Raw genomic sequence first — 20,869 nt, forward strand, 5'->3', positions numbered from 1 at the left:
AGTACTTAAAGCCACCAGGCAAGTAGAGTTTTGCTTAAGGGCCAGGTTTGTGACTAAAAGGAAATACTTTCTTAGAACTTTTCATTGATATAGCTTACATTTGCTTTTAAAAAGGAACTCTGCTTTAAGTCAAAATTAGCATTTCCACAAACAGTAACAGAATCACTAAATGAAATATTAACATCAAAACAAAAAACATGATTAATGAAGAAATTGAATGTTTTATTACTGAACTGTTTATTTTGCTACAAGGCTGTTGCTTCATTGTATAAAAATAGCACCAGCAAAGGCAGTATATTGCAAAATTAAGATAGTATTGCTCTTCATGTGACACTGTGCAACCAACAACTTATTTCCACTCCCAATCATTTCCAGTGGAAAGATCATTAGGTATCTTGACCCAGATTACAGTATGGATGTCAGCAGTAGTTACAGTATTATAAAAGGTTTACGATAACAATGTTACCCTTAAACTATGTAATTTTTATAACTATTCTTATCACAGATAATTTCATGAATGTTGAATATTATAACTAGATTCTAACTTAAAACAGGGTGTTATGAAGATGTATATTGTGTTTATCTGTGTCATTAGAAAGTTAAAGGGTACTTTCTTCCAATAGCATAGTTGCAACGAGAAGTTCTGTTTTCCACGGATATTGCTAAAAGCTATTTTAATTCTTCTATCCATCACTAATTTAAGACAACTATGCTGGGGTTCGTGGTTTCATATTAGTTTATTTAGGGGTTCTGTTTTCACTCCTCAATAGATTTTATGTATTTCTCATACGCTTCTTCACTCATTAGTTCATCAAGTTCTGAAGGATTACTCAGTGTCATCTTGATCAGCCAACCTGCAACCAAAAAAAAACAAAACCCTGTATCTTACATTCTAAATTATCTTTTTAAAGAGTAAAAATCAAATTCATTCAAAATATAAACATTTGAGTGCCTCAAATTAATCTAGTATCCTTTACATAATAAATCACTATCATTGTTTAAGGAGCTTTTAAATTTTAGCCTTATGAATGAATAGACTTCATTATTACAATTGAGAAGAATTATAGTCAGAACAGACTCTACCATACAGATTGAGAACCCTTAGGTTGTAATAAGCACCATCAACTGATATTTTAAAATTTAAATAAGGCATCCAAGTATACAAGGCCAGGTATATCTTTAACAAAAGGAACACCAACACTGTAACTACTGAAGTTACGGGTATTAGGAAGTAGTAGTAAGGAATAAGAAGGGATAGATGACAGGTAACAGAGAACTACAATCTAACCCTGGCTTTGCCATTTATTGTCTCTGTGACCCTAACAGGTGACTCTTTGGGGCCTCAATTTCTTCATCTAAAAACTACAGAAAATTGCTGCTAGACTACCTCACTAGGTTATTATGAAAACCAAAATGAACTAATATATGTGAGAAAACTGAAAGTTAACATAATAAGGCATTATTCTATTACCAGTTATATCACAAAGGCATGAGTGCATGCTTCACATTTGAAAAGGTAAACACTATAGTAATCAAAGAGTCTACAACTGTGATACTAAGAACTCTGCAATATAAGGCAGCGTTTTATGGTCAAAAAACCAAAAACCTATCCCGTTGCTGTCGAGTCGATTCCAACTCATAGTAACCCTACAGGACAGAATGGAACTGCCCCAGAGGGTTTCCCAATGAGCAGCGGGCAGATCTTAAATACTATAGGTTCAGCTAATCTGGCAGAACGTCCCTATTAAATACCAAGAAGTGGAAAAAAGATGAAGTCACTATCAGCTAAGCTTACATTAAACTCTAGATTAAATGTTAACTACAGCAATGACTCTATGAAAAATTTCTAGCAACAACTTACCATCTTCATAACAAGATTTGTTAACAAGTCCTGGATTTTCTGTAAGAGCTTCATTAATTTCTGTTACTTCTCCTGATAAAGGAGAATAGAGTTCACTAGCAGCTTTCACACTTTCCAAAGCACCAAACTCATCTAAATGCAGAAAATATTAGATGTCAAAAGTTAATAATCTGGAAATAAAAAGTTGTCACTTCTAACACATTCATAGTAACAAATTCTAAATATCTGTAATAAAAAATAAAACCATAGGTCTTGTCATGTTCTTATCACCTATGAGGAGGATATAAATATCCTCTGTAAATGGACTTATCTGCTCTAGACACAGTGGAAAACAAATGGGGCTGTGCTTGAATATGAAATGTACTTAAATTCAGCAAAACTTAACTTTCTTTCAATTTACTGCAGTAGCTTGAAGGAAAAAAAAAAACGTTAGGAGGCTCCAGTAGTGGTGGAATAGATCATATGAGACTAACCTTCTTGCAGATAGCAATTAGAAACTCTGAGAAAACATAAAAAATAATTATGAGGGCTCTGCAGAATAACCAAAAGGGCAGTCCTTGAAAGAAGGGAACTAAATAGGGCGAGATCTTCTGTTTCCCCTCCGACAGCACTGCCCCAATCCAAGCAGCATAGGAGGACTAGAACACAAGCAGGAAGCCATAGTCTTACTGACTTCAGGGTTCAGAGGATGCAGTGTGAGGCTGCCAGAGTGCCTGGAAATTGAGGGCTGAAATACCCCTCTCTGAAAAAATCAGTAAGGATATAGTTTAAATGATAGTATCAACCTACTTAATCTTTTGAGATTTAGAGAACACTAAACTCTGGTGGCATAGTGCTACGGCTGCTAACCAAGAGAGGTCGGCAGTTCGAATCTACCAGGTGCTCCTTGGAAACTCTATGGGGCAGCTCTATTCTGTCCTATAGGGTCACTATGAGTCGGAATCGACTGAATGGCAATGGAGTGGTATACCAAACGAAGGGAGCCCTGGTGGCGCAGTAGTTAAATGCTCAGCTGCCAACTGAGAGGTCGACAGTTGAAACCCACCAGCCACTCCATGGGAGGAAGATGTGGCAGTCTGCTTCTGTAAAGATTACAGCCTAGTCGGAATCGACTCAATGGCAACAAGTATACCCAACAAATAAAGAATACACAATCTTTTCAACTACACATGGAATGTTCACTAAGCCAGAGCACATGCTGGACCAGAATATAAGTCACAATTACAAAAACAAAAAAAAGTAAGTTTGAATTAAGTTAGAAATCACTATCAATGAGCTATGTAGAAAAGCCCCCAATTCTTGGAAATTAAACACACTCCTAAATAACTCATGGGTCAAAGAAGAAATCACAAGGAAAATTAGAAATTATTTGAACTGAATGATAGTGAGAATACAACACACCAGAATTTGTGAGATACTGCTAAAACAGTGCTTAGAGGGAAATTTGTATTTTTACCCTTTATTAGAAAATTTTAAAATCAATGATCTGGTTCTAAAGAAATAGAAAGCGAATAAAAGCAGACAGATTCTGGAGAGTAGGCAACACTTGAGGGTTTAACATGGTGAGGTATTTGTTATTGTTGGGTTTTTTTAAATTTTTTTTTTATGGCTTTTAGCCTGAAAAGAGGCACCAGTCTGCCATGTGGAGTGACCAAAATTCTGAAAGAAAACCCTCAGTCTTACTGGCTTGAAGGACCTGAAGACAGAGTTTGGGACCACCACAGCTTCAGGTCGGAAATCCCAGGAAGGAGAAACTGAAAGGGAGTGCCCCAAATTCTGTATATAAACTCTGCCCAGATTGCTGAATAATCCCAGAACCATGCATGCACAGGGCAGACTCAAAGCATCCCAGCTAAGGCTAAGAGAATCGAACTAAGATTTTAACTGCCACCCACCACAAGGGAGACACTGTTTTATAGTTTGAGTTCAAGAAATAAAGTACCTACTAAAACATACAAAACCCCAATGATCTAAGTTTCCATCTTAAACTAGGAAAAGAGGATTAAATTAAATCCAAGAAAGCAGAAGGAAAGAAACAATAAAGAGAAAAAACTAATGAAATAGAAGGTAAAAATAGAGAAAATTAATAAAGTAAAATATTTGTTCTTTGACAAGATTAACAAAATTAATAAATAGCCAGGAGGCCTGATCAACAAAACCAAACAAGTATCACCAGTATCAAGAAGAAAGAGGTCCTCACTATGGACCCTACAGATATGAAAGGCTAATAAACAAATATCAATACCTTTTTGCTATTTGACAATATGAAATGGACTTCCTCAAAAAATATCTTACAGAACTAATACAAGATGACACAGAAAATCTGAATAACCCTCTATTAAATAAATTTGTACATAAAAAAAATCTTCTCAGAGAAATCCTCAGGCCCTGATTTCACTGATTAATTTTATCAAACAGTTGAAATCTAGCATCAAAACCTGTCTAAATCCACAAGGGGGAATGAGAATCAAGATCAGCATAAAGCTCTCCAACTTTTTCACCATTTCTTACACCAGCCGTCCCTTCCAAAACACTCTCTACTTCTCTGCTGGGTTTGGTAACTCGTTACAGTGGCCACACAACTCACAGAACATACTCACGATTAAGTGGTTTATTAGGGAAGTAACAGGCTACAACTTGGCATCAGGATCAACTTCATCAAGTAACGGGATACACCTCATCAAGCAGGACAGCTTTCAAGCAGGACAGCTTTCAACCAAGACAGCTCTCATCTTCTCAGCTATGCCCGCAGAGAGGGAGCCCTTTTCTGGGCCTCTGCCCTGCTAAGGCAAGGGTTACAGCTCTTTAGCTCCACCAACAAGTGCCCGTAGGCACCCTACTCTGCCAGCAAGCCTTCTGCCTGAACACGCTCAGCTCTCTTTCAATCCGTGGGATGGCAAGCCCACTGCAGCGACCCTCTTCAGGTCTCCTGGTTCCCGCCACTCGTACTGCTGCTGCCATTTCTCTGCCAAATGGGCTCTGCTGTGGTTGCTGCTGTTTCCCACCATCTCATGCCATCTTCAGTGTTACAGCTATCTCCTGTGTCTAGGAGGTTCTCCACACAGGAACCCCAAGTCCAAAGGACATGATCTGCTCCAGGCTGTTCTTGATGGTAGTGAGTCCCCCGCCCTCCACCACTGTGGGATTGGCCCTTATATTCAATTACAAGGCATGGCCCTCCCAGCCAGACCGTGAACTGACCAATCCCTTCCATAGGCCACAATCACTCAATCTACATAGTAATTGACTAATTCCCACAAGGTCACTTAATCCTACTGGGTGATTTAATGCACCGCACCCTACTTGCATAGTATACAATTAAACCCTTGAAAGATTGTAGCTTAATTAATCATTTTGGCAGAATTATAAACCCAAGACCAAAAAGGCCATATATAAAAGAAACCCACTGTATCACACACTTAAAGGAGAAAAACTACCAATCTTGCATATTCTTTCAGAAAAACAGAAGAGGTGGGAATATTTCCAAACTTATTATATGAGGCCAACATAACTCTGATTCCAAAATTTAACAAAGCCATTATAAGAAAACTAAAAACAAGTATCTCTCATGAACACAATGCAAAAATTATTAATTAGCAAATCAAATCCAGCACCCCCCCCCCAAAATATATATATATTTTGCATCATGACTATGTGGGCTTTATCCCAAGAATCCAAGATTAAACATTCAAAAAAATCTTATCTACCATATTAATAGAATAAAGGAGAAACCCATATGATCATTTCAATAGATGAAGAAAATGAATTTGACAAAATTAAACCTCTATTCATGAGCCCTGCTGGCGCAGTGGTTAAGAGCTTGGCAGTTCAAATCCACCAGCTGCTCCTTGGAAACCCTATGGAGCAGTTCTACTCTGTCCTATAGGATCACTATGAGTCGACATCAACTCAATGGCATTTTTTTTTTTAAAACGATAAAAACTCTCAACAAACTAGGAGTAAGAATGAACTTCCTCAATCTGATCAAGGACATCTATAAAAAATCCACAGCTAACATTATACATAATGATAAAATAACATCAGGAAGAAGACAGTGATGTCCACTCTCACCAGTACACTGAAGGTCCTAGCCAGTGCAGTAAGGCAAGCAAAATAAATACAAGGCATGAAGGCTGAAAGGAAAAAAGTAAAATGGTCTTTACTTACAGATTATTTTCTACATTGAATATCCTAAGGAATTTACGAAACGATCAGAATAAGTGAATTTAGTAATGTCACAAATAAAAGGTCAATGTACTCAAATATTTCCATATATGAGTAGCAAACAATTGGAATATGAAATTTTTTTAAATTTCCTTTGTATTAGCATCAAAAACAAAACAAAAAAAATACTTTGCAACAAATGACATACAAGACCTCACATTGAAAACTACAAAGCATTGCTGAAAAACCTAATTAAATGGAGAGATGTACCATATTCATGGACTAGATGACTCATTGATATAATTCTCCTCAAACTGATCTACAGATAGAATGCAATTTCAGTCAGATTCCCCATAGGCTCTTTTGAAAGTATAAATTGACAATTTGAAAATTTATATGGAAATAGGATCTAGAATAGCCAAAATATTCAAAGTAGAATACAGTTTGAAGACTCATACTGATTTCAAGGTTTGCTATAAACTTGAATATTAAAGATGTCATATATTGTTTTTGTTCTTAGGTGCCGTCGAGTCGGTTTCAACTCACAGCGACCCTATGCACAACAGAACGAAACACTGCCCGGTCCTGAGCCATCCTCACAATCATTGTTATGCTTGAGCTCATTGTTGCAGCCACTGTATCAATCCACCTCGTTGAGGGTCTTCCTCTTTTCTGCTGACCCTGTACTCTGCCAAGCATGATGTCCTTCTCCAGGGACAGATCCCTCCTAACAACATGTCCAAAGTATGTAAGATGTAGTCTCGCCATCCTTGCCTCTAAGGAGCATTCTAGCCACACTTCTTCCAAGACAGATTTGTTCGTTCTTTTGGCAGTCCTGGTATATTCAATATTCTTCGCCAACACCACAATTCAAAGGCGTCAACTCTTCTTCGGTCCTCCTTATTCACAGTCCAGCTTTCACATGCATATGATGCAACTGAAAATACCATGGCTTGGGTCAGGCGCACCTTAGTCTTCAGGGTGACATCTTTGCTCTTCCACACTTTGAAGAGGTCCTTTGCAGCAGATTTACCCAATGAGATTCATATTTTGATTTCTTGACTGCTGCTTCCATGGCCGTTGATTGTGGATCCAAGTAAAATGAAATCCTTGACAACTTCAATTTTTCTCTGTTTATCACGATGTTGCTCAATGGCCCAGTTGTGAGGATTTTTGTTTTCTTTATGTTGAGGTGTAATCCATACTGAAGGCTGTGGTCTTTGATCTCTATTAGTAAGTGCTTCAAGTCCTCTTCACTTTCAGCAAGTAACATTGTGTCATCTGCATAATGCAGGTTGTTAATGAGTCTTCCTCCAATCCTGATGCCCCGTTCTTCTTCATATAGTCCAGCTTTTCGGATTATTTGTTCAGCGTACAGATTAAATAGGTATGGTGAAAGAATACAACCCTGACGCACATCTTTCCTGACTTTAAACCAATCAGTATCCCCTTGTTCTGTCCGAACAACTGCCCCTTGATCTATGTAAAGGTTCCTCATGAGCAAAATTAAGTGTTCTGGAATTCCCATTCTTCACAGTGTTATCCATAGTTTGTTATGATCCACACAGTCGAATGCCTTTGCATAGTCAATAAAACACAGGTAAACATCCTTCTGGTATTCTCTGCTTTCAGCCAGGATCCATCTGACATCAGCAATGATACCCCTGGTTCCACGTCCTCTTCTGAAATCGGCCTGAATTTCTGGCAGTTCCCTGTCGGTATACTGCTGCAGCCGTTTTTGAATGATTTTCAGCAAATTTTGCTTGTGTGTGGTATTAATGATATTGTTCTACAATTTCCATTCAGTTGCATCACCTTTCTTGGGAATAGGCATAAATATGGATCTCTTCCAGTCAGCTGGCCAGGAAGCTGTCTTCCATATTTCTTGGCATAGACGAGTGAGCACCTCCAGCGCTGCTGTTGAAACATCTCAATTGATATTCCATCAGTTCCTGGAGCCTTGTTTTTCGCCAATGCCTTCAGAGCAGCTTGGACTTCTTCCTTCAGTACCATAGGATCCTGATCATATGCCACCTCTTGAAATGGCTGAATATCAACTAATTGTTTTTGGTATAATGAGTCTGTGTATTCCTTCCATCTTCTTTTGATGCTTCCTGCGTCGTTTAGTATTTCCCCCATGGAATCCTTCACTATTGCAACTAGAGGCTTGAATTTTTTCTTTGGTTCTTTCAGCTTGAGAAACACCGAGCGTGTTCTTCCCTTTTGGTTTTCCATCTCCAGCTTTGCACATGTCATTATAATACTTTACTTTGTTCTCGAGAGGCCCTTTGAAATCTTCTGTTCAGTTCTTTTACTTCATCAATTCTTCATTTTGCTTTAGCTGCTCGATGCTCAAGAGCAAGTTTCAGAGTCTCTTCTGATATCCATCATGGTCTTTTCTTTCTTTCCTGTCTTTTCAGTGACCTCTTGCTTTTTTCATGGATGATGTCCTTGATGTCATTCCACGACTCATCTCGTCTTCGGTCACTAGTGTTCAATGCGTCAAATCTATTTTTCAAATGGTCTCTAAGTTCAGGTGGGATATACTCAAGGTCATATTTTGGCTCTCCTGGACTTGCTGATTTTCTTCAGTTTCAGCTTGAACCTGCATATGAGCAATTGATGGTCTGTTCCACAGTCGGCCCCTGGCCTCATTCTGACTGATGATATTGAGCTTTTCCATCATCTCTTTTCACAGATGTAGTCAATTTGATTTCTGTGTGTTCCATCTGGAAAGGTCCATGCGTGGAGTTGCCATTTATGTTGGTAAAAAAAGGTATTTGCAATGAAGAAGTCGTTGGTCTTGCAAAATTCTATCATTTGACCTCTGGCATTGTTTCTATCACCAAGGCCATACTTTCCAACTACTGGTCTTTCTTCTTTGTTTCCAACTATCGCATTCCAATCGCCAGTTAATTATCAATGCATCTTGATTGCATGTTCAATCAATTTCAGACTGCAGCAGCTGATAAAAATCTTCTATTTCTTCATCTTTGGCCCTAGTGGTTGGTGCGTAAATTTGAATAATAGTCGTATGAACTGGTCTTCCTTGTAGGCATATGGATATTATCCTATCACTGACAGTGTTGTATCTCAGGATAGATCTTGAAACGTTCTTTTTGACAATGAATGCAACACCATTCCTCTTCGAGTTGTCATTCCCAGCATAGTAGACTATATGATTGTCCAATTCAAAATGGCCAATACCAGTCCATTTCAGCTCACTAATGCCTAGGATATTGATGTTTATGAATTCCATTTCTGACGATTTCCAATTTTCCTAGATTCATACTTTGTACATTCCAGGTTCCGATTATTAATAGATGTTTGCAGCTGTTTCTTCTCATTTTGAGTCATGCCACATCAGCAAATGAAGGTCCCGAAAGCTTTATTCCATCCACGTCATTAAGGTCAACTCTACTTTGAGGAAGCAGCTCTTCCCCAGTCATCTTTTGAGTGCCTTCCAACCTGGGGGCTCATCTTCCAGCACTATATCAGACAATGCTCTGCTGCTATTCATAAGGTTTTCACTGGCTAATGCTCTTCAGAAGTAGACTGCCACGTCCTTCTTCCTAGTCTGTCTTAGTCTGGAAGCTCAGCTGAAACCTGTCCACCATGGGTGACCCTACTGGTATCTGAAAACCAGTGGCACAGCTTCCAGCATCACAGCAACATACAAGCCCCCACAGTACGACAAACTGACAGACACGTGGGGGTCATATGTTGTAAATACAGACAAGTAGACCAATGGACAGAATAAAGAGTCCAGAAATAAACCCACAAACTTACATTCAACTCATTTTGGAGAAAGTAAACTCTTCAATAAATGGTGCTGGAACCAGTGGGTAAACATTTGCATAATAATAATAAGCAAATTTTGATTCTTAATATCACACACAAAACATGAATATGAAAGCTAAAACTAGACACAGCTCTAAGAAGAAAACAGAATATCTTCACAAAGTTAGTATAGTCCAGAGTTTGCCAAACTTTCTCACTTCATGGTACCCTTAGTGTCTTAATAATTTTTCACAGTGACCCCTAGAACAACAACAACAAAAAAACCTAAGTATTTCGTTTATTAAGATGTTACATTCAAACTACTTAGTAGTTTCATCCAAACAACTGAATAACTGTTTGAAAAACTAATACACATAAATCAAAAGAAAAATATTTTTCATTTTCAACCACCATTACTTATAGATATATGTGTGCCCGCTGGGTACTGCACACCACTATTGCCCTCATGTGATGTTTCACAATGATTTTCGGGCAGTACTTGCTTTAAAGATGTTATCCAAAGTAATATAGTGAGATCTAATGATGAAACTGTGAACTACACTGAGCTAATAGTTTCTGCGGTGTCTAAAAGATGAAAAGTTTTAAAATACCCCACAGCACATCAGGATACTGGGGTATATAGTTTGGGAACCATGGAGATGGATTTAAATGTTTATGATAAAACAACAGAAGACAGATGAGATGTGTGATACTGGGAAGAGAAACACATATTTAATACTTTCACATTCAGTGACTTTTTAGGTTCTTTGATTTGAGATGTTCTTTATCAGACTAATACTCAACGTTTGCTCTCCTTCCCCAGCTTCAGTGAGGATCTGATTATATTAGGTTTGCTTTAATATTAAATTGCAAAGATTTCTTAGGGCACAAAATGTTCTAGACATAAATGAGAACAATAAACTGGACTTTATCAAAATTAAAAGCTTCTGCTCATCAAAGACCGTTAAGAAAATGAAAAGGCAAACAACTATGACAAAATATTTACAAAATGTCTGAAAGGATTTGTCAGAATATATAAAAACCAAAACCAAACGTGTTACTGTCGAGTCAATTCTGACTCATAGCAACCCTACAGAACTGTCCCATAGGGTTTCCAAGGCTGTAGTCTTCATGGAAGCAGACTGTCACATCTTTCTCCTGTGGAGCAGCTGGTGGGTTCAAACTGCCAACCTTTCGGTTAGCAGCCAAGTGCTTAAACATTGCACCCCCAGAGAACCTTAGAACATATAAAGAACTCCTAAAAATCAATGGTAAAAAGATAACCCAAATAAAAAATCTGGTAAAAGGCTTGAATAGACACTTCACCAGAAAAGATATATGAATGGCAGAAAGCACAGAGAAGGGTGCTCAGTGTAATTTGTCACTAGGGAAATCACACTAAAACCACAATAAGATACATTTTATACGCACTAGAACCGCTAAAATTTAAAAGTCTGACATCACTGAATATTGGTGAGGATCTTGAGCAAATGGAATGCTGTTTTATTACTGGTGAGAATGTAAAAGTGGTACTACCACTTTGGAAAACAATCTGGCAGTTTTTATAAACATACCTCCACACTATAACCCACCAACTTCACTCCTATATATATACTTAGCCAAGAGAAATGAAAACATATGCTCACAAAAAAGGCTTATACAAGAATGTTTATAACAATTTTATTCATAATAACGAAAAGCTAGAAACAATACAAAAATCTATTAACAGAAGAATAGATAAAAATGTGTTATGGTCACACAATGGGATATTACTCAGCAGTAAAAACAAAACATACCTAATCACTCAACGACATGAATGAGTCTCAAAATCAGAATCACGACATTGAACAAAAAAAGTGAGACATAATACAGTCTGTGTGCTTCCTTTGAAATGAAGCTAAAGAACAGGCAAAACTAATTTATGGTGATAGAAATGTAAGCAGAGGTTGTCTATGGAGTTTTTTTGTTGTTGTTGAGAACATACACAGCAAAACATACACCAATTCAACAGTTTTTACATGCACAATTTAGTGACGCTGATTTAAATTGAGTTGTGCAACCATTTTCATCCTCCTCCTCTGAGTTGTTCCTCCCCCATTAAAATAAATTCACTGCCCCCTAAGCTTCCTAATATTTCGAGTTGCTGTTGTCAATTTGATCCAATTTAGATAGCTCTTAAAAGAGCATAATGCTCAAGGCAGACATTTTTTAATAGTTAAGCGAAACTACTATTTGGTTTTAATAAGACTTCAGGGGATATTTTTGGTTTAAGGTTTAAAGATTATCTCAGGGCAACAGTTTTGGGGGTGCATCTAACCTTGGCTCCAGGAAGTCTGGAATCCATTAAAATTTTAAATTCTGTTCTGCATTTTCCCCCTTTTGATCAGGATTCTGCTATAGAATCTTTGATCAAAATGTACAGTAATGGCAGCCGGGCACCATACAGTTCTGGTCTCATGATGAAGGAGGCAGTTCTTCATGGAGGCATTTACCAACACATTCTATATATCCTCCTTATATTCCTGACACCTTCCTCTGTTGCTTCAGGATAATAGAGACCAATTGTTATGTTTTGGATGGCCTCCTGCAAGCTTTAAACGTCCCAGGCACTACAAAACAAACTAGGAGGTAGAATAGAAACACTAAACATGTTATTCAGCCAATTAACTGGGAGAGTCCATGGAACCACGACCGTAACCCTCCAAACCAAGGCAGCAAATCTCATAAGGTGTTTGGTTGTACTAAGCAGCCTCGGCAGCTACTCTATTGTTGTTGTAAATATATCTATCACACAATTTTTTGCCAATTCAACCTTTTTTACAGGTGTACAGCAATTAAAATCATCAGCTGTGCAACCCTACCCTTAATCAATGCAATTTTTCCATCACCATTAACTCCCCCTTTTCCCCTCCCTCTCACTCCTGGTAACCACTAATACACTTTGTTCTCCATGTATTTGTCTTTTTATATAAGTGAGGTCATACAATATTTGTTCCTTATACGGCTGACTTATTTCACTCAGCATAATGTCTTACAGCTCCATCCATATTGTAGCGTGTATCAAGAATTCATTTCCTCTACTGGCTGAGTAGTATTCCATTGTACGTACGTACCACATTTTGTTTGTCCATTCATTTGTTGATGGGCATTTAGGTTGTTTCTACCTTTTGGCTACTGTGAACAGTGCTGCAATGAACCTCACTGTACTGGAGCAGAGTTTTGATTGGGATGGGGCACAAAGAAACTTTCTGGGGTAAGGGAAATATTCTGTATCTTGACTGGGGTGGTTTACGTAAGTATATCCAGTTGTCAAAACACACTGAATTGTACACTTAAGATCCATGCATTTCACTGGCTATAAATTTTATATCAATTAAAAACAAAAAACCTTTTAGCAGGAAGTTTAGAGAGGGCATTCATTAGTCTTAGGCTATTACCTAATATTTATAAGAAAGCACAAGAAGGTTCATGCTGTTCACTTGTAAAGAGAGGTTCAGAAACTTATGATCTGCTTAAGAGAGCAGCAGAATGAGAAAAGCAAATAAAACGTGAGAAAAGTAAACGAACAATTTTGCTGTGATGTTAGACAAAGGAAAAATGGACAGATAAAGATTATCAGTCACACCATGGACCTTATTATAAGAAAAGGCTTCCTAGTAGATTTTTGAAGAGGGACATGACCTATACTGCCAAAATGCAGCAGAAAAGACATGGCCAATACGGTCAAAGATATTTAGAAAACAGATATGTAGAACTTCTGTAGGACTGTCTTATATATGTCAAGGATCCTATGAATAATCGACCTGGTACCACTAAGTAATATTCACCAAGCCCTTACTTTATGCCAGACACTGTGGTAGTTTCATTTAATCCTTACATCAATCCTATAAAATAGGTATTATCCTAACCTAAGGATGAGGCCTAAATTAAGTAAGTTCCCAAAGTCACACAGTTGCTAAATTGTGGGGCCAGGATTTAAAACTAGGCTCTGACTCTTAAGCCCATGTTCTTTACTGATACTCTTCACTTCCTCCAAAGAAAAGCAGATTTTACTTTTTAAACTTAATAGACCCCAGCAATATCATGCAACATCAGTGTACACATGGCAAGGGTGTGCTAAGGGCCATTGCCCTCCACTTTTTCTGCCTACCTTTTGTTGTGAAGTCTGAAAATACTCGTTTACTCTCCTTCTCATCATCCGTCATAGTTAGTGGCAGTACAACCTAAACCTGGCTAATGAGATGCAAGAGAACATTTGCTAAGATTTCTGGTTGAGATGTTCCTTCCCGATAAAGAGAAAAGTAAGAGAGCCTGCCCCTCTCTCTCTCAAGTTTCAGATACTGTCATTTAAGAAGGTGATGCTTGGCCAATGTCACTGCACAACTTGTATAGAAATTGTTGAATGGGAACCTAAACTGCTGTGTAAACCTTCCCTGAAAACACAGTAAAATATAAGCCAAAAAAGGTGATGTTCGAAGATTTTACAGCCACACACACTGCCTCCAACACTGAGGCAGAAAAAGGAGGAACAGGTTGCAACCTTGATGACCTTCACAGATCCACTAACCAACCCTATATTCTCCTATCTTCAGATTGCTTGAATAAAGCTACGTCTGTTTTAGTGTTCTATTACTTGAGTCGAAAGCCCTCTAATTGATCCTGGGTTCAAGTAAGTTATTATTCAAGGTAAAGAAAATTCATGTCACATACCAAGATGAGAAAAACACTCACCTTGTTTGTTCAATTTTGTCCCAACTTCAGGAAGACTACAGTAAACAACATCTCCCAAAGCTTCCTAAAAAAAAAAAGAGAGTGAGAGAAAAAAATCACTAAGAAATCAAATTAAAAACCCGTTGCTGTCAATTCTGACTCATAGCGACCCTATGGGACAGAGTAGAACTACCCCATAGTTTCCAAGAAGCGCCTGGTAGATTCAAATTGCCAACCTTTTGGTTAGTAGCTGTAGCACTTAACCACTACGCCACCAGAGTTTCCCAAGAAATCAAATGAGGCCCCCAGTAAATAGGAAGAATACAAATACTGAATCCCCTATAATTCAGAAGTCAGCAAACTTTTTCTGTAAAAGGCCACAAAGAATACATTTTATGCTTGAGGGGGTTACGTTATTTGTTTTCTTACAACCGTTTAAAGATATAAAAACTATTCTTAGCTCAAGAGGTGTAAGAAACAGGCCACCAGATTTGGCCCACGGGCTATGTTAACCTGTCACAAACCACACACCCCAAACACGATTACTAACTCCTATCAAAACACACTGTGCTCTTCTACCTCTGCAGGCTATTTTCCCCTACTCAATCTGCTGAAATCCTATTCGCTGATTTTACAAAACCTAGTCCTTCCTTGTGCCTCGTACTTCCTTAAGACCTCGACTCCAATAAGACATGATTTCTCCCTCAGGTAAAAGAATTACATACAGCCCCCTGTACTACTCATGTGCTATTTATCATGTAATGTTTTGTATGTTGTTTTCCATGCAGATGACTCTTTTACCCCCTCAGGGATAAATTCCAGAAAGGCAAGGACCACATCTTATAAAATGCGTCACAAAACACCTTATACTGGTACATAGGTACATAAATATGACAATGAAGACATCAGTGTCTCAAGTCCTAATAATCCAACATATCTGAGGAATATTATACACATAGTACTGTCAGTAATATCCCGTTCCCTTTCCCTGCCCCACCAAACATACATCCAGTGGAAAATCCAATTTTTAAACTTTGCTGCTATTTGTTTCTAATTTTCTTTTAAATATCTCAATATGGCGTCAGTGGGAATAGGGAAATTAATAAAGAAAAGATAGAATATATAATTGGCTTTGTGTAACCTGTGCCAATCTAGGTTTTTCCTCTTCTTCATGTCCCCCTGGTCATGTGTGTATCACCACACCCACAAAAGACTGTCAACACCCTAGTCCTTTGCTTGTTGTTTTTCTTCGCCCTTCCGTAACTGCCCCCATATGAAACAAACATTTATGAATAAAGTACGTCCCCTACCTTAATTTTAAGTGTCAACCTTTAAACATCCTTTAAAACACCACACATTTACCTAACTAATTTGATTTTACTTGTTTCACCTGTGATTGCTTTTTATCCTAAGGGCCCTTCATGGGAAAAGGGCCAGAAGTGGTAAAGGCAGAATAAACAAAATGTTAAAAGTTAGAGACAATCCAATTTAACAAGAGCAGACTGTCACAAATATCTCAAGACAATTCAATACCTGTGCAAAATTGCTGATTCCCACTGTTCCAATACCATTTTCTGTTGTTACCCATTCATGTTTGTCTGTGAATTTACGCACTAAAAGAGAAGACCAATATTTCAGAAAAGCAGTGGCATCGCTTCTTAAAACACTTTTCCCATCAGTGTTGTCAAAAGGCAAGACTTTCCCAATATTTGTGTTTGACTTATTGATGTTGACTTTAAAGAGCACACTGCCCAGGAAGCAACCGAGATCACGTGAAAAGAGCAAATCTCAACACTGATATGTTAAGCAAAAACAGCGTGATTTGTACACCATCTGGAGATTTGATTATTTGCTCTAACATTTCTTAGTCTAAATCACCCCCCACCCACACACACACAAAAATGGAGCACATTTCAGATATGTACTTATTATTGGTCTCTCTTACAGAAACATGGTTTCTCAAACAACTCTCCCGTCTGACAACAGACTTGGAGTGATGCAGTTTTGCGTATAAAAGGCAAATGTGCTTCTTTAGGTAGAACAGACCTAAGAGAGGTTCACTGCAACTGGGTTATAAAGTGCAATTTCACAGGAATGAAACTGACAAAATTCTTAAATATTATTTTAATCTAATCTGCCCTTGAAGAGAATGGCTACCATCATTTAAAGAAGCAAGCTGTAAAATCAGAACACTCACCGCCCATCTAGAGTTGTACTTAACACACTGCATTGAAATAGTCCATCTATCAGTTTCTTTCACGAAGTAGACTATAAGTACAGTGTGAGCAAGACCAGATTCTAACTCATTTCCATTTGTATTCCTAGTTCTAAATACAGTGCTTGGCACATGGTAGGCATTCAAAAGCTGAAGGAATGAAATAATTTTTTTTTTTTTTAATTTGTCAGGTAAAGGGGATTCTGAGCAAAATACCTATTATGGTTGTTCAGCTGTAACACACAGTTCTCCCTATCATTCTGTTACAACTCTAAACAGTTGCCACCAAGTCAGTTCCAACTCTAAACAGTTGCCACCAAGTCAGTTCCAACTCACAGTAACCTCATGTGTGTCAGAAAACCGCGCACCATGTTTTCAATGGCTGATTTTTTTCAAAGTAGATCACCTGGCCTTTCTCCCAAGGAGTATCTGGGTGGGCTTAAACCTCCAACCATTCAGTCAGCAGCCAAGTACATTAATCATTCGCACCACCCAGGAACTCCGCTACAACTCTAGAACTGGTTAACTGTATTACCAGTTATGAGCAACTGAACACTAATGTCGTTTTAAAGCAAGGGCCGGACAATTGTAAACAGCTAACCCATCGAAGTCTACTCTCTTGACTTTGGCTTTGCCATCTTGCCTAACTGCAAACATAACATTAAGGAGTAGGGTTGTTCTGACACTCAATTTAGTAACTGAGTGACAAGGTTAGAGGAAAAGGCAGGAACATTACTAAGCTAAAATGCGCCCAGTCCCACTGGACTTCAAAGTCCTTAGTCTTTTTACTACATCATGCTATTCAGGCTAAGAAAATGATTAGTTCAATTCTCCTTTAAGCCTTGGTCCACCAGGGAAAAAAAGTAGATAGGAGATGAGGTTAATTATTACTTCCTTACCACACTTTGAAATATACGGTTCTTGGCTTCAGAAAATTAGTTTTGAATGATTTATGAAATTTTTACATTTTCTTCCAAAGTCACTGGTCAGATAAAATGTTTTATATTAACATTGATAAGAATTTTTTACTATTATATGCCTTATACTACCGTTTAATAACAAGAAATATTTATCAAGTGCCCGTGTCTCAAGCTATACGTACAGCAGTTACATCATTTCATTTCATCCTCCCATCAACTCTGTGAGGTAGGTATTATCACCTCCATTTTTCTAGTGAAGAGAAACTGAGGCTCTAGAAGTTAAGTGATGTGTCCAAAATCCCATATCTCCTAAGAGGTAGAACTAGAACTAGTGCTGGGTCTAGCTATTAAAAACCAAGGTGCTTTTTTGGGGGGGGGGGTGTTGGGAGACTCTGGTAGTACAGTGGTTAAGAGCTATGGCTGCTAACCAAAAGGTTGGCAGTTCAAATTCACGATGTGCTCCTTGGAAACTCCATGGGGCAGTTCTACTCTGTCCTATAGGTCATTATAAGTTGGAATCGACTCGACAGCAACAGGTTTGAGTTTTTGTTGTTTCGTTCTTTTTAGTTTTTGTTGTTTCGTTCTTTTTTAAAGGAATGGATAACGCTGGGTTTGATCTAGATGTGGAGGGGGTTTGCCACAATGAACATTATTGGAGTAATTAGCAGTACCTGAGTATGGGCTATATTAGATAAGAAACCAATGCTACATTTTTAACCTTGACAACATAACTGCAGTTATGTAAGAGAATATCCTTGTTCTTAAGATTCACTGAATATTTAAGGATAAAAGATCATGATGTGTGTGGTTTGTATGGGTATATCTATCAAGAGAGAAAAACAGATGACGCAAAATGTTAATGATTGTTGAATGAATTTTCAATTATGACAGTTCTTTGTATTCTTGTAACTTTTTAAGTCTGAAATCATTCTGAAACTAAACAAACAAAAAAAAAAACCTTAGGTGCTTAACCAAATAAAGGGTATTGATGTTTGGGGCAATATTTAACTAGATAAGTAGAAAATGCAAACAGCTAGAGATAATGTAACGTTAACAAAAAAAGCAGGCTTAAATTCAGTTTTTATCTTAGAAATGTTTTACCCTTGTATTCAAATTGGTAATGCATTGATACACATCACATAGTTGAGGGAATGGGGAGCTAATCTTCATGCTTCCGTGTTTGGAATAAATGTCAACTCTTTTAGTCCCAAATGAATTTCTAAAACAATCAGTTAATGAGAAAACAGCCATCACAGATATAGGCCTCCTAAGAAGCCTTATAAGGCGTGATGAGTGTCACGAATATTTGGGCATAAAGTAAAATTGTTTTTTCCCTGTGATAACTGTGCACAAGTAGCACTGGTGCAAAAACACCGACAGGCGAGTCTCCCCCGTTAGTTCAAGTCCGTTTAAGCTAGGCCTCATTTCAGCCCCAACAGACAGCACCGACTCAGTAAGACTTCAGCAGAACGTCTTCGGTAGAGTCCAGCCGACTTTAGCCTATTCTTTAGGAAACAGTGGCGTCTAGAACGTTATGCTCGCTTTAGCTAGCAAAACTCTGGATCCAGTGCTTTGATTTTGCTGTTTTTGCTTTAACTTTGCTCAGAGTTGTCATGTCTGGTTCCTTTAGTGAACTAAGTCTCCAGTGTTTCCACGTCCAGGTTCTCAGGATGCACACAAACAATGCGAGAGGAACTACCGTCACCTCGGAGCGTAGCGGTGCGGGGTCCTGGTCGCTGGCGGCGAGCGGCCGGCTCACCTGCCCGAGTCGGACTAGGCGCCTCTGCCCGCCGGGCTCCAGTGTGGTCCGCCTCCACCCAACCCAAAGCACAAAGGTGGACTGTGCCTTCCCACGTCGAGTTGAGGAGAGGCGCCGGCCGCCTAACTCTGGGGATCCCCGCACTAGGCAACAGCGTGGAAACAACGTGAGCCGGGCGCGACCAGCTCCCCATCGCTCCTCCCGGCCCCTCCAAGCCTGCCCGGCAGCCCACGTGCGGCCGTAGGTCCCGCGGAGCCCGCCCCCGCCCGCGCTTACCCGAGAGCAGAGCGCGGCCCGTGCGCAGCGTCCGCACGTCGCCGGGCCTGGGCCCCCAGGGCCGGGGCGGGCAGAGAGCGCAGGGCGCCGAGAGCGCGCGCAGGCTGCAGGCTGCGGCCCGCACGCCCCGGGCCGCTTGCAGCGCCATGTTCGCAGAGTGCGCAGGGTCGCGGCGCAGGACTCAGGCTCCCGGCGGCGGGGCGGGGCGGGGCGGGGCGACGCGGCCCCTGGCTGGAACGAGCCGGCTGGATCGCCGCGCGGGGCGGGACCCGGCGGGCTGAGGCCGATAGGTCCGTACGCGAGGGGCGCGGACTCCGGGGCCGGGAGCGGTCCCGGATAGGGCGATGTGCGGGGGGCCGTGCACATGGGGCGGGGCCTGAGGCCCGGGTGAGGCGACGGGCGGGGGGCGGGGCAAGCGCGAGACGGGGGGCCGGGCGAGGCCGCTCGGGGCGGGGCTTAGCGTCCAGGGGCGGGGCCCTGGCCTAGGGCCACCCTGGGCAAGTAGGAAGTGCTTAGTCAGCAGCTCGGGGCTCCGTGTGCTTTAAGGGCTCCGCACCTGCGGTGAGAAAGGCTCAAGGCGGAGTGGCTGGGCCACTCCTGCGCGATGCCGAGCCGTTGAGCCCTGGGTCCTGGGGAAGTCAGGGCCCCTCCAGTCCTGTTAAAGGATGCAGTCCCCACCTTCAACAGAGGATCAGGGTCACCCAGAGCAGGATTCATAGGTCCAACCAGAATCATTGCAGCTCAGAGATGGGTTTTGGGAGTTGGCCAAAGCCGCGCTCACACTTCTAGTCTAAAAGAAGTCTAAGTTTGTTTTAGACCTTTGAAAAACTGAAAATAGTCCTGGAACCCCCTTTATTACTTAACAGACTGCAATGTGCTCACACACCCTAAACAGGGGACAGACAGAATCGTGAAGATCACAGAGGGAAAGGACTTGTCTTAGGGTCAAAAGTGACTTCTTGGTGAAGACTGAACCACAGCCAGTCAGCTACTGCAGGAGTGTCCAGAAGCAGAGGGTTAAGACCCATCGTGGACAGTGCTTTGCTTAAGTGACTAGCACAGCAATCAAGGCCTTCCAAGAAAAGCAGAAGTCATTGCCCCCACTCAAGGAGACAAGCTGCCAGCACAGATTCTAGGAACTGGGCATGAGTCAGCAAAGAAACACCTCAGTGAAAAACAGACCT

At 40.0% G+C, this 20,869-nt stretch overlaps 2 protein-coding genes across 2 annotated transcripts in view; both read right to left on the bottom strand.

Annotated features, from left to right (window-relative positions):
* Window positions 1-225: 225 nt before the first annotated feature.
* On the bottom strand, window positions 226-19,877 carry GCSH (glycine cleavage system protein H). Its single transcript, XM_049864918.1, has 5 exons — window positions 19,686-19,877; window positions 16,049-16,128; window positions 14,537-14,600; window positions 1,862-1,993; window positions 226-854 (listed from the first exon to the last, which is right to left on the bottom strand). Exons 1-5 carry the CDS (start codon window positions 19,831-19,833, stop codon window positions 757-759), a joined length of 522 nt encoding a protein of 173 aa, XP_049720875.1. The 5' UTR covers window positions 19,834-19,877; the 3' UTR covers window positions 226-756.
* PKD1L2 (polycystin 1 like 2) overlaps window positions 19,867-20,869 on the bottom strand; it is a 98,030-nt gene continuing 97,027 nt past the window's right edge. The window contains 1 exon segment of the mRNA XM_049863770.1: window positions 19,867-20,178. Within this exon segment, the coding sequence (XP_049719727.1) occupies window positions 19,867-20,178 (312 nt within the window).

This window comes from Elephas maximus, chromosome 21 (assembly GCF_024166365.1).
Source record: "Elephas maximus indicus isolate mEleMax1 chromosome 21, mEleMax1 primary haplotype, whole genome shotgun sequence".
Lineage (NCBI taxonomy): Eukaryota > Metazoa > Chordata > Mammalia > Proboscidea > Elephantidae > Elephas > Elephas maximus.

What these genes read in the sequence shown, in the direction of transcription:
- GCSH (XM_049864918.1), bottom strand. Translation starts at nt 19,833, where the DNA reads ATGGCGCTGCAAGCGGCCCGGGGCGTGCGGGCCGCAGCCTGCAGCCTG. An exon ending in GGGCCGCGCTCTGCTCTCGG is followed by an intron (nt 16,129 to 19,685) that starts GTAAGCGCGGGC and finishes CTTCTCTTTTAG; the next exon opens with TGCGTAAATTCACAGACAAA. An exon ending in GAATCAGCAATTTTGCACAG is followed by an intron (nt 14,601 to 16,048) that starts GTATTGAATTGT and finishes TTTTTTTTTTAG; the next exon opens with GAAGCTTTGGGAGATGTTGT.